A 13741-nucleotide genomic window follows, 5' to 3' on the forward strand; every position below is an offset into this window, starting at 1 on the left:
AGGACTTGAACCAGACTACAGAATACAGAAATTTTTTTAAACACATTTCTAAACATACTAGTTTTGCAGTTTTTCTCAGTCACTTTGGTACATTCCTCAAATCAGAACTGAAATTCTTCAATCTTCACATCATTGTGTCACTTGTTTCTCTTTTCTTTGAACAAGTTGCAAATGCTTTGGTACATCCATTCAAAGATTATGTACAATTCTCTGATGTTTCCTACATATCCCAGGCTGGCCTGTTCAGCGACACCATGCGTGAATTCACCCAGGAATTCACCGCGGTGAAGGAGCAGTCGGATGCGATGGGCAAAGTCATCTATCGGCAGGAACGTAAGACCGCTCCCCCCGCCGAGCCATCCACCTGCACTGCTCCTCGCCGAGGGTGCATGCCTGCGGCTTTAAGATCTGCTCTTGCGCTCCCGCCCGCGCCTCCGGCCAAGCAGCCGCGCTGAGCACCATGCAGGCATCCAGCGCCCCCGCCTCAGGGTGCCGTTAAGTCCGGTAAACGGACCGCGAAGCGTCCCTGAGACGGGCCATCCGGAGAAGAGGGAACTTGCTCTTTCCCCGGCGGAGAGCCGGGCTCCACAAATAACATCAAAGGCGTTTTTCAACGCCACTGAAAACCCAATGAAAGAGCTTTTTTCTCTTTCTAGAGAAGTGACAGCCCGAACACTGCCAGTCTGGGACGCTATGCCTTCCAGCTCGCAAGATCGGTGCATTTCGTCAATGGCTCACGGAGCGCAAGAGAACGGTCTCCTTTCTCTCCCACTCTCAGACCCTCCTCTGGAGTTTGGGTGCGAGACGAGAGCTCGCTCTCATCTCCTGCTCTCCCGTGGGACCCCAGCGCTCCCCGGGCAAGCCCACTCACTCCACGCTGCCCCGCTGCTGGCACGTCAGCGATCATGCAGATGGGGCCACTTGCGAGGGCTATGCCTGCCTGGTTAGCGCAGGCCAGCCCATCGCAATGGCTCATCCGTACGATCAGACTCCGCTATGTGATTCAGTTCGTAAACAGCCTCCCAGGTTCACGGGCATGTATTTCACCAGGGTCAGCCCTGCGTCCGCCCTTGTCTTGCGAGAGGAGATTGCTGTCCTTCTGGCGAAAGATGCAATCGAGCTGGTCCCTCCAGCCGAGATGGAGAGTGGGTTTTACAGCCCGTACTTCATCGTTCCCAAAAAGAGTGGTGGGCTACGGCCAATCCTAGATCTGCATGTTTTGAACCGCTGCCTTCACAGGCTGCGCTTCACAATGCTTATGCAGAAGCGCATCATCAGATGCGTTCGTCCTCGGGATTGGTTTGCAGCAATAGACCTGAAGGACGCGTATTTCACACTCGGGAGCAGTTGATTATGCACAGAGACAAGGTGCTCCGACACCTCCACCTGTTGGGGTTTCAGGTCAACCGAGAAAAGAGCAAGCTCACCCCCGTGCAGAGCATCTCCTTTCTCGGGTTGGAGCTGGACTCGATCACTATAGAGGCATGCCTCTCACGAGAGCGTGCCGAGTTAATGCTGAACTGTCTGAGAGAGTTCGACAGGAAAAAAGTGGTCCCCCTGAAATCATTTCAAAGGCTCCTGGGGCATATGGCAGCCGCAGCCACGCCGCTCGGATTGCTCCACATGAGACCACTACAGCATTGGCTTCACGATCGGGTCCCTAGACGCGCATGGCATGCGGGCACACACCGAGTGACTGTCACTGCGCTGTGTCGCCGCGCCCTCACCCCTTGGAGGGACCCCTCCTTTCTACGGGCCAGAGTGCCCCTAGGTCAGGCGTCCAGGCATGTTGTCGTTTCGACAGATGCTTCCAGTACGGGTTGGGGGACTGTGTGTTGCGGGCATGCTGCTGCGGACCTGTGGAAGGGAACCCAGCTGCATTGTCATATCAACTGCCTGGAGCTGTTGGCAGTGTTTCTCGCTCTGAGCCACTTTTTACCGGTGCTGAGGGGGCAACACGTGCTCGTCAGGATGGACAGCATGGCAACAGGAGCATATATCAACTGTATGGGGGGTATACGCTCCCGCCGCATGTCTCAGCTCACTCGTCATCTGCTCCTCTGGAGTCATACGTGGCTGAAATCGCTGCTTGCTGTTCACATTCCGGGCAAGCTCAACCGTGCGGCCGACGGGCTCTCACGGCAGCTCCTTACCCTTTGAGAATGGCGACTCCACCCCGAGTCTAATAGACCTGAAGGACGCGTATTTCCATATCTCCATACTTCCACGCCACCGGCAGTTTCTGCGGTTTGCGTTCGAAGGTCGAGCATGGCAATACAAGGTCCTCCCCTTTGGGCTTTCTCTGTCTCCGCAGGTTTTCACCAAGCTCGCGGAGGCTGCCCTCTTGCCCCTTCGGCTCGCGGGCATCCGCATTCTCAACTACTTCGATGACTGGCTGATTTTAGCCCACACTCGGGAGCAGTTGATTATGCACAGAGACAAGGTGCTCCGACACCTCCACCTGTTGGGGTTTCAGGTCAACCGAGAAAAGAGCAAGCTCACCCCCGTGCAGAGCATCTCCTTTCTCGGGTTGGAGCTGGACTCGATCACTATAGAGGCATGCCTCTCACGAGAGCGTGCCGAGTTAATGCTGAACTGTCTGAGAGAGTTTGACAGGAAAAAAGTGGTCCCCCTGAAATCATTTCTAAGGCTCCTGGGGCATATGGCAGCCGCAGCCACGCCGCTCGGATTGCTCCATATGAGACCACTACAGCATTGGCTTCACGATCGGGTCCCTAGACGCGCATGGCATGCGGGCACACACCGAGTGACTGTCACTGCGCTGTGTCGCCGCGCCCTCACCCCTTGGAGGGACCCCTCCTTTCTACGGGCCGGAGTGCCCCTAGGTCAGGCGTCCAGGCATGTTGTCGTTTCGACAGATGCTTCCAGTACGGGTTGGGGGACTGTGTGTTGCGGGCATGCTGCTGCGGACCTGTGGAAGGGAACCCAGCTGCATTGTCATATCAACTGCCTGGAGCTGTTGGCAGTGTTTCTCGCTCTGAGCCACTTTTTACCGGTGCTGAGGGGGCAACACGTGCTGGTCAGGACGGACAGCATGGCAACAGGAGCGTATATCAACTGTATGGGGGGTATACGCTCCCGCCGCATGTCTCAGCTCACTTGTCATCTGCTCCTCTGGAGTCATACGTGGCTGAAATCGCTGCTTGCTGTTCACATTCCGGGCAAGCTCAACCGTGCGGCCGACGGGCTCTCACGGCAGCTCCTCACCCTTTGAGAATGGTGACTCCACCCCGAGTCTGTCCAGCTGATATGGGCGTGCTTCGGGAAAGCCCAGGTCGACCTGTTTGCTTCCGCCGAGAACTCTCATTGCCAGTGTTTTTTTTCCCTGACCGAGGGCTCCCTCGGCACGGATGCACTGGCCCACAGCTGGCCTCGGGGCATGCGCAAATATGCGTTGTCCCCAGTGAGCCTACTCGCGCAGTTACTGTGCAAGGTCAGGGAGGACGAGGAGCAGATCTTGCTAGTTGCGCCTCTCTGGCCCAACCGGACCTGGATTTCAGAACTCTCCCTCCTCGCGACGGCCCCCCCTAGCGGGTCCCTTTGAGAAGAGGACCTGCTCTCTCAGGGACAGGGCACCATCTGGCACCCTTGCCCAGATCTGTGGAACCTCCACGTGTGGTCCATAGACGCGTCGAGGAAGACTTAGGTAACCTACCATTGGCGGTGGTTAATACCATCACTCAGGCTAGAGCACCCTCTACGAGCCATGCCTACGCCCTGAAGTGGAGTCTGTTCACTGAATAGTGCGCTTCTCGCCGAGAAGACCCCCGATCTTGCCAGATCAGTGTTGTGCTTTCTTTCCTTCAGGACAGGTTGGAGTGAAGGCTTTTGCCCTCCACACTAAAGGTTTACGTGGCACCATGGGGAGGCATAACCTCATCATCCGGTTCCTCATCATGTTTCCACCCCGCCCCCCTCTCATGCCCTCTTGGGATCTCGCGGTAGTGCTAATGAGCCACTCCCTTCGAGCCACTCGACTCAGTATCCTTGAGATTTCTGTCCTTGAAGACAGCTCTGCTGGTCACTTTGGCATCGATTAAGAGGGTTGGGGACCTGGAGGCATTTTCGGTCAGTGACTCGTGCCTAGAATTCGGCCCGGCCTACTCTCACGTTGTCCTGAGACCCCGGCCCGGCTATGTGCCGAAGGTTCCTACCACGCCGTTTAAGGATCAGGTAGTGAGCCTGGAAGCGCTGCCCACGGAGGAGGCAGACCCAGCCCTTTCATTGTTGTGTCCCGTTCGCGCTTTGCGAATATATGTGGACCGCACTCATAGCTTTAGATCCTCTGAACAGCTCTTATTCTGTTACGGTGGTCGGCAGAAGGGATGTGCTGTATCCAAACAGAGGTTGGCCCACTGGATAGTGGATGCCATCTCCCTCGCTTATCAGAGCCAGGGTGAGCCATGTCCTCCGGGGGTGAGAGCGCACTCCACTTGGAGCATCGCATCCTCCTGGGTGTTAGCATGCGGCGCCTCTCTGACAGACATTTGGAGAGCTGCTGGTTGGGTGACACCCAATACATTTGCAAGGTTTTACAATCTGCGAGTAGAGCCGGTTTCCTCAAGGGTATTAGGTAACCCTTGGTGATTGAGGAAACGATTCGATTGAGGTGTCGAAACACGCTTGCTGCGCCATCTCCTAACCCGGAGATACGTGCGCTTTTTCAGCTTTGTCAGTTCTGCTCCCCATTTGGCGAACCCTGCAGAGTTCCTCCAAGGCCCCCAGCATCTGGCTCAGCGGAGGAGTCAGGTGTTGGCCCGTTACGTTGTTGGCATGCCCGCTGGGCAGCCCGCGTTCTGGGTATAGGTGCCTGCTATGCGTGATCCCCACTGACGATCCCATACGCTCACTCAGCCATGGTTTAGTCCCCCCTTCTAGGCGGGCTCGTGTCTTCCCTCCCTGCTAACCATCCTTATGCACGGACTCCCCATCTCTGGCTCACCAGGTCTCCTCTCTGGGTAGCAGGTGAGCTCCGCAGCGTCCTCCCAATCTGGACTGAACGCTTTTCGAACGTACTGTCATATTAAAACCTATTTTACTGGGTTAATGCGACTCCCTGAAAAATATAACTGTTCATGAACAGGTAAGTAAGGTAAGTAAGGGCCAGGGGACACGTTGGAAGACTGTGTCTCGGTGTGTTGTAGGTGCGCTCACCCTACTGCGTGGCACACCCTTCGCCAGGGACGCAGTAAGGTTCTTTCGTTGTGGCGTTTTCCATAGATTTCCCCATAGTGGAAGTTTCCACATAGCATTGGAGTTCCCCATACAAAAGTAACCCTTCGTTCCCCGAGGGGGGGAACGGAAATGCTATGTTCCTTCGCCACAGCGATTGTCCCTTAGCTGTTTAGCGTGAAAGTCTCTTCATCTAGAAAAGGATGTTGAGCATGGCACTGGCTGCATCTTTATAGCATGACTGATTGTCATTGACGCCAGCTGTGCACGCTGACACTGCCAACTCATTAGCATTTCATTGGCCCGTTTTTATACTCTTTCAGATAATTGGTTTCTGACGAAATCCCCATAGTGGAAGTTTCCACATAGCATTTCCGTTCCCCCCCTTGGGTAACGAAGGGTTACTTTAGTAACCATAACGTTATCTTCCTGTAATATTTGTATGATAAACGGATTATGTGAACCAATGTTGGAAGACTTCCTTAAGGAAATGAATGCGGCATGCAGAGTTGAACACTGGAGAGCATGTGGTAAAAGTAGTTATTGTTTAGATTTTTGTGTCTAGAGTTTTGAAAATTGACATCAGGGTTCTGAAATTTGTGGCAAAACAATTGAAAAAAGATGTATTTTAGATTTATTATTATTATTGATTTGAACAACTGTTCAATTGTTTGTAATATGTTTTAATACCAAAATAGTAACGAAATTAGACAAAATAGTTTCCCAGAGATGGGTTGCGGCTGGAAGGGCATCCGCTGCGTAAAAACGTGCTGGATAAATTGGCGGTTCATTCCGCTGTGGCAACCCCGGATTAATAAAATTACTAAACCGAAAAGAAAATGAATGAATGAATTAGACAATATATTTGCAATTATTTGCAATGGGGTTTGATTTCAGTATAACAAATAAAGTAACTCAAAGGGGTATGATGATTTGTCAATGGGCATTGAATGTACAGACAGACAGACAGACAGACAGACAGACAGACTGACTGACTGACTGACTGACTGACTGACTGACTGACTGACTGACTGACTCATTCATTCATTCATTCATTCATTCATTCATTCATTCATTGTTGTTTCAGTCTTCTCTTTACCAAAGTGAAGCTGGAGCAGGTTTTGTTTGGTCCTGGTGCAGCTTTACAGACCTGTGCAGAAATGCTGCAGTTGTGGCAAAGCCGCTATGATTTTACCCGACCCAGGTAATATGTTACATCAGTCTTAGGTGTTTGTGTGTTAGATGTTGTGAATTCATGTTTTCTTTTCTTTTTCAGTGAAGAAGATGACTCTAATAGTATACCTCCTGAACCAGGCCCACTCAGCAGAAAACCCAGCGGCCTCCATCTCACCCTTCCAGACTTCCAGGAGACAGAGACTGGTGTGCATAATGAGTGTATGTGTGAATGAATGAGCATGCATGTGTGTGTACCTTGTATTCATTACATTATGGGGACACAATGTGCCCACAAGTATAGCAATACCATTCGATTTTGACCTTGTGTGGACATGTTTGTGTCCCCATGAGGAAAACGGCTCATAAATCCCACAGAATTAAGTATTTTGAAAATGTAAAAAAAAATTGTTTCCTGTGAGACTAGTGTTTAGGGGCAGGGTAAGTGTATTCAGGCATTATGTCTATTGGAAGTCCCCATAAACTTAGGTGTGTGTGTGTGCGTGTGCATGTGTGTGCTTGTTTGTTTGTGCGTGTGTGTGAGATTGCATGCATGTTAATGTATATCATGTCGTCAGGGTCTCAGAGTGCACCATCTCTAGCTGTGTCTCGTCTGGAACAGGCCATGTCAGAGGTATCGGCCCTCAGCTCTGCCCATAAGCATGGACCTGCCTACATTTGGACCACTCTGGAAAGGATTTGGCTCCAGGCAGGTACTGTATGCCAGACGTATACCAGCAAGGTTATATTAGTTTTAGATTTTTCATTAGTTTTAGTTTTTATTTTATTTTAGTTTTTATTGTTTTGACTTTTTGTTTTCAAATTCCATTAGCTTTAATTCGTTTTTAGAGGCAGATTTACTACTTTTTATTAGTTTCTATTTTTTTAAATGGCTTAGTTTTATTTTAGTTTTTATTAGTTTCAGTAATAGTTTTAGTTTTTTTGTTTGTTTTTAATAAGGATATTTGTTAGGTGCAAGATTCAAAATCATCAGAATAAATATTGTATAATAAAAACTCAACCAAAGATTTAAAACATGTATTCAGAGGACACTAACATCTACCACTACTGTACCATCTACCCATCCTCAAATTCAAATACAACAGCCCACAAGATAGCAGCCTTAAGTAAAATATGTGTGCAAGGCTGCTTCTGAGGTTAAATACACAGTAGTGGTGGGAAGATCAGATCTTTAACTTGAACTAGATCTTTCATGACAATCCTCCCATGTTTGGACTCAACATGTCAAATATACAGTTGAAGTCAGAATTATTAGCCCCCTGTTTATTTTTCCCCTATTTCTGTTTAACGGAGAGAAGATTTTTTCAACACATTTCTAAACATAATAGTTTTGATAACTCACTTCTAATAATTGATGTATTTTATCTTTGCCATGATGACAGTAAATAATATTTTACTAGATATTTTTCAAGGCACTTCTATACAGCTTAAAGTGACATTTGAAGTCTTGACTAGGTTAATTATGTTAGCCAGGTTAGGGTAATTAGGCAAGTTATTGTATAATGATGGTTTGTTCTGTAGATTTTCAGAAAAAAAATTTGCTTAAAGGGGCTAAAAATGTTTACCTTAAAATAGTTTTAAAAAAAATTTAAATTGCTTTTAGCCAAAATAAAACAAATAAGACTTTCTCCAGAAGAAAGACTATTATCAGACATACTGTGAAAATTTTAATAAAATTTAAAGGGGGGCTAATAATTCTGGCTTCAACTGTATGTAGTCAGCAATCATAATTTCAGCCAGTTAAAACATCACCATGCTCTGAAAAGATTTTTACGATTACATTTCGCAACCCAACTGAAGCATGATTCATTACGGTTTTCTGTTATGAAATAAACATACATTTCACCAGATCCTCTCATTTAAGCCCTCGGTTTACCCGCGCTGCAGTTGTTCAGGTTTAGTTCAGTCACAGGCTGTCATGTACGGTTTGTGTTTGGTTCACTGAATCACACATGTGCAGTATTATCGGTTCACCGCTTCTCAAATCTGATCTCAGTCTACTGTTCTAATAACTGAATAACTCAGTATATATTGGTTTATTTTGAGTCAGAGGGGGTATGAGACATGTTAAAAAGTAAGTAGTTTGTGGTTAAGAGTGCTTACCGGAGATGTGAATTGTTTCAAATGATTCAGTTCGATTTGGTGAGTTCAACCAGTTGACTTAGAAGATTCGGTTGACAAGCACGATTTGTTCTTGATCTCGTTCACCTAATACTGAAATAAAACCCATTATTGGACACAAATGTGTTAAATGAATACTTTTAAGTCTCTGTATTTAAAGCTGTTGACGTGCTGCCGTCATGTCCACTGGTTGTTTTTGTCGCGGGAGCAACATGGAGAACTGACTGGAGGAGAACTGGCTTGATCTGGCCAATGGCATCACATACTCTGAGGTGCTGCATGGGTCAAACACTTGCAGCCTGAAGTAAATAGATTTACTTCTAAGAGGCATACATAAGGTTTATGTATTAAATACATTTACAAAGACGAAAACAAAGGACGTTTTTGCTATAATTTTAGTTAGTTTCAATTAGTTGTGTATGTACAAAATACAGTTTCAGTTAGTTCTAGTTGTTGTTTTTTAAAAACTCACATTTTTTTTTTAATTTCAATTAACGAAAATTATTGTTTAATTCTAGTTTTTGTTTTTTCATTCATTTTCGTTAACTATAATAACCTTGTATAGCAGTTAAACATTTTTTTTAATGTATCGCTTCCTTTTACAGTATTTCTGTAACTGTTATCAGATTAGTTAGAATTAAATAAATTCTTAAAATTTGGTTAAAGGAGTTTGTTACATTTTAATGAAATATTGCAAAGGCAACTTTTTTCTACTGTAGTCTAGTTGAGTGATTATTTCATGTTGTCTTGAATACATTTGGGAAGTCCTTGACGTATTATGACATTATTTTGATGTTATTTTTGCGTTATTTATATGCAGTTCAGCATGACAAGAGTTTCCCAGGGATCTTATACTGGGTGTTTGTGCCCTCTTGTTCCCATTCCCAGCATTCCTTTGGCATGGGTTCATTTCCTGTCTAAAATGGGACACATTCTGGTTCTGTACAAATGTGAATGTGAGAGCATACACAGAGCAGCCAATTGGCTTTAAAAAATGAGCATGATGTCATTCTGATATAGTTCAAAATAGTAAGGGCGAGTGAACGTATTGAATTTTGTATTGAATTTTTTTAAATACTATAAGCCAGGTGTTTCAAACTCAGTTTCTGGTGGGCAGAGTTTAGTTCCAACCCTTCAACACACCTAATTGCAGGTTTCAAAGAACCTGCATGACTCAATTAGTCTGATAATGCGTGTTTAATTGGGGTTAAAGCTAAACCGTGCAGAGTTTGACAGCTGTGCTGTTAGCTGTCATTTGTAAGATGTCGATGTTGGGCTATGGGCTATGTATCAAAATAACATCCTAGAATAAGTAATATAATGTAAATGAATATATATTTTGTTTATACTAATATTTAAATGAACATGTATATTTTAATTCTATTGTTGTAATGACATCCCAGCATGTATTGGCTGTCAAAACTCAACAGAAAAGTCTGTTTGCTGTGCAAATGCAGCTATAGATGGTTAAATAGATGCAAGAAAGGCCTATCACATCTCACTATGCAAATAAATAGCCAAAAGAAGACCTGCGGTAGTTCATTATGCAAATTTAACAATAGTGGTACCACTGTTACATTTTCAACATTGAACATTTCAGCAAAAACAAATTTAGAAACATACAAGATGTGTGTTTGTATTCTTTTCTGTATGAAAATACTAAATATACAAAACCAAAAACAATAAATAAATATTTAACACATTTTTTGTTGTGAGTAGTGTAGTAGTCAGGGCTTGAGATTAACTTTTTTGATCACCAGGCACTGTGGCTAGTAGTTTTCCAACATTACTTGCCACCCGCCATTTTCACTAGCCACAATTTTTTTGTTGGGAAAATATATTTTATATGCTGAAATTTGACTTTGGCATGCTGAAATTACTTGATTTAGATTTTGTGTTATGTCTGCAAGCCTCCTCATTCATTTCACTTTTTGTGTGTCGTGTATGACCTTGCTCAGTGAGAATGAGCAAATAGGTTGTGGTTTTATGGTGTTGCATTGCAATTAGTTCTTATTTCACATGAGTTTTTAGGGCTCAACATTAAGGATTTACCAAATGTTTCTCTGGCCACACCAAACATAAATAAACAAATAACTTATTATTTATCAGCTACAAATTTTATCTAATTAAAAAAATAAATAAAAACAAGCAAAATACAGCTTTTTTATTCAACAAAATCTTTCTTTTAAAAAATGACATTTTAAAAAAGAATTATTGTCATGTATCTAAAAGTATGCACAGTAGTCTGTCCAGGCTAAAGGTTTCAGATCACCAGTTAACTATACATAAATAGGAAGTTAATCTCCTTTTAAAGTAATGTTATTGTAAAGGATGATAATTAAACCATAAATAAAAAATAAAAAAAACGGTAAGCAGAAGAAAGCAGGTGAAAACATACCATGTGCGATAATGAAATGATGATCACGTGTACACACGGTTAACGTTAGGCCTGTTAATAATCTGTTCAAAGAAAGGTTAAAGTGAAAGCGGCAACCGCTGGTGCTTACAAAAAATCTCAAGCTCCTGAAAGCAGCAGGACTGTGAGTACACAAGCATCACTTTTTGTTCAGTCTATTTTAAAGAAAACTGGTCGTACAAGTTGCATTTGCAGGCAATGTTGCTTCGCGCAAGGAAACAGTAGCGTGCAATATTTATAAACAATCCCGCACTAAAGCCCTCGTCAGTGAATGAAGAAAACCTGTGTTTCACCGTGTGCGTGATCATCCTCTCATTCAATATTTACCTGCTTTTTTTCCTCGTGCAAACAGCTATTTTGTCCTTCGTGCTGCTTTTCGATAAACAACAATTTAAAAGTTATTTTCAACCAGCCAATGTGGCTAGTGGGAGCAGCTCTCTAACTCGCCACAGCTGAAATCTACCCGCATTTGGTGGGTTGGCGGGTGGAAATGTCAAGCCCTGGTAGTAGTCAAGTATATAACATCATTTTTAAATGGGTTTTATTTTAGTATTTTTTGCATTTCATTATAATAATAACATTTTGAAGTGACTTTCTTTTTTTATATTTTCACAGTTTTCTTAAAATGTTCCATTAAACATTAATTTGTTTGATTTTAGTTGTTATTTTAGTCCGATTACTTCAATTAGGTTGCAGGGCAATGTTTCACATTTATTTGTAATGTTTTTTAATATTTTATTTTAGTGTAGTTACAGAAATGTGTGTAGTAGTGGAGTTTTAGTGGAGTAACAAAATTATTTTATAGTTAACCAAGTTAAGTTTTAGTATGAGTAAATCTTTAGCCCCCACAAAATTACAGCCTCCTTATTTCAATATGAAATTTCCAGATTACTACCACAATGACTGGTTCACCAAACAACAGTCAAACAACAGTGAATGTGACAGCAGCTAAAGGCTGAAATGGAGTATGTATTTAAGGCATGCACATGATTTTCAAAAATATTTTCATTTTTGGTTAAACGTCTACCTAAATTGTCCATGCAGCTATTTTTTGGTAAGCAAGCACACTACATGCAACAAATGATGTGAAAATAGTTTATTTGCTGTAGTGAATCCGAAATACTAGAGTAGAGCTGCAGATGCTTACACATTGCTCCACACATGACCTTATTTAGACATGACCATGAATAACTCTCTATGAGCATGTGTTTAACAGTTTGGGTAGGAGGAGAAAGGCAGCGTGTATTTGCTATAGCTGTATTTGTTGCCAAATCTACATTTTAAATCATCCAGAGAGAACATAATGCTACTTTTTTTGTGATTCTACTTGTGAACCACAGTCTAAAATGTTTATTGTTTGACACTCTGAGTTAGTAGTAATGCTTTGGTAGCAGATACATCTTTAAGAGTGCTGATTTTCTAGATAGTTGTGTCACTTTCATGAACCTAATAATTTTTCATAAAGATACATTTTTACGTACTCCTCAACATATACAGTAGTATGCTCATTATACAGATATGTCGAAGTTCCTATTGAAAGAAAATCTGCACCTGTAATATATGTTTATGTAGTCACAAATTACCTCACACTGATCTCATCATTTTCTTCTTTGCAATATGTCGACTAGGGGAGTTGTTCATTGCTGATGGGCGGATGAAGGAAGCTCAGTTCTGTGTACAGGAAGCAGGAACACTCTTTCCCACCTCACATTCAGTGCTTTTGCTCAAAGGCTGCGTGGCCGAGCTCAAGGGCAATGACGCAGAGGCCAAGAGCCTGTACGATGAGGCTCTCGCCATCAACCCTAGAGGACACCATATATTGCTGCATCTGGTGAGTGATACAAATCCATATGCACACACTTTGCATGGCACAGGTGTTTCCAACATCATGTACTCACCCTGATGTTGTTTAAAATAAATATTCCAAACACAAATAAAGACATTTTGTTGAAACCTGAAAAATGTTCTCACTCTCCGTTGAAAGTTGTTGTGAATTTCTCTAGTCTGGCTCACGGCACCAAACTGTTGTGAAATTCTAAGAGAGCCCAAAAAACCAGGGAGAACTTTAGGTTGTCTTAAAAGCAGAATCCTTTAATAAGAAGAACTCAGCGTGGCTGTGGCGTCCTCGAAAGAAACTCTCTTCTGTACAGCAAGCACTAAGTTTTTATACATTTTACAGACAGTGATTCATGTAGGTGGGGACAGTCTAATGGCCCGTTTCCACTGAGGGTACGGTACGGTTCGGTTTGGTTTGGTACGCTTTTATGGCCGTTTCCACTGTCAAAAAGCGTACCGAACCGAACCATACCGTACCACTTTTTCGGCACCCTTTCGAAAGGGTACCAAACACGAGAACGGGTACCAAAAGGCGGAGCTAGACGCGCAGCTGAACGCTATTGGTTTACAGAGAGGCGTCATTCGCTTGCGTAACAAGCCAGAATGAAAACAAAAAACCGCCATGTTTGAAATACACAGCCGAGAGATTATAGCAGAATTATAAATACATATAATAACGAGCCATGGTCGATCTGGGCTCAAACAAACATTGTCGTCGTCTGGAAGAACAACCACAAAGCCAAGAAAAAAAGCAGATTTACCCTGTGCCCCGTAGTTTTTTACGAGCCAGTCTGAGGCGCGAGCGGTTTCGCTTTCTTGCTAGCGCTCGCGCGCGTCTAACATTATATCTGAAATAACAAACTTCATGAGCTGATGATAATAATCTGCGCTTGATTATTGATGTGCTTTTGAAACCCGATCCTGTCAGACTCTGACAAACGTGAGAGTGAAGCGTGAAGAAACAAAGGAGAAGCCGGAAAA

The 13741-nt window shown here is 43.9% G+C and overlaps 1 protein-coding gene across 2 annotated transcripts in view; it reads left to right on the top strand.

Annotated features, from left to right (window-relative positions):
• ttc7a (tetratricopeptide repeat domain 7A) overlaps positions 1 to 13741 on the top strand; it is a 78225-nt gene that overhangs the window by 54108 nt on the left and 10376 nt on the right. The window contains exons 16-19 of one of the 2 annotated variants that reach the window (XM_056470705.1): positions 6281 to 6397; positions 6470 to 6588; positions 6945 to 7079; positions 12553 to 12755. In XM_056470705.1, the coding sequence (XP_056326680.1) occupies positions 6281 to 6397; positions 6470 to 6588; positions 6945 to 7079; positions 12553 to 12755 (574 nt within the window). The remainder of the gene's footprint in view (positions 1 to 6280; positions 6398 to 6469; positions 6589 to 6944; positions 7080 to 12552; positions 12756 to 13741) is intronic. The other variant, XM_056470706.1, reaches the window with a different exon arrangement.

The sequence above is a fragment of the Danio aesculapii genome, chromosome 13 (genome assembly GCF_903798145.1).
Source record: "Danio aesculapii chromosome 13, fDanAes4.1, whole genome shotgun sequence".
NCBI lineage: Eukaryota > Metazoa > Chordata > Actinopteri > Cypriniformes > Danionidae > Danio > Danio aesculapii.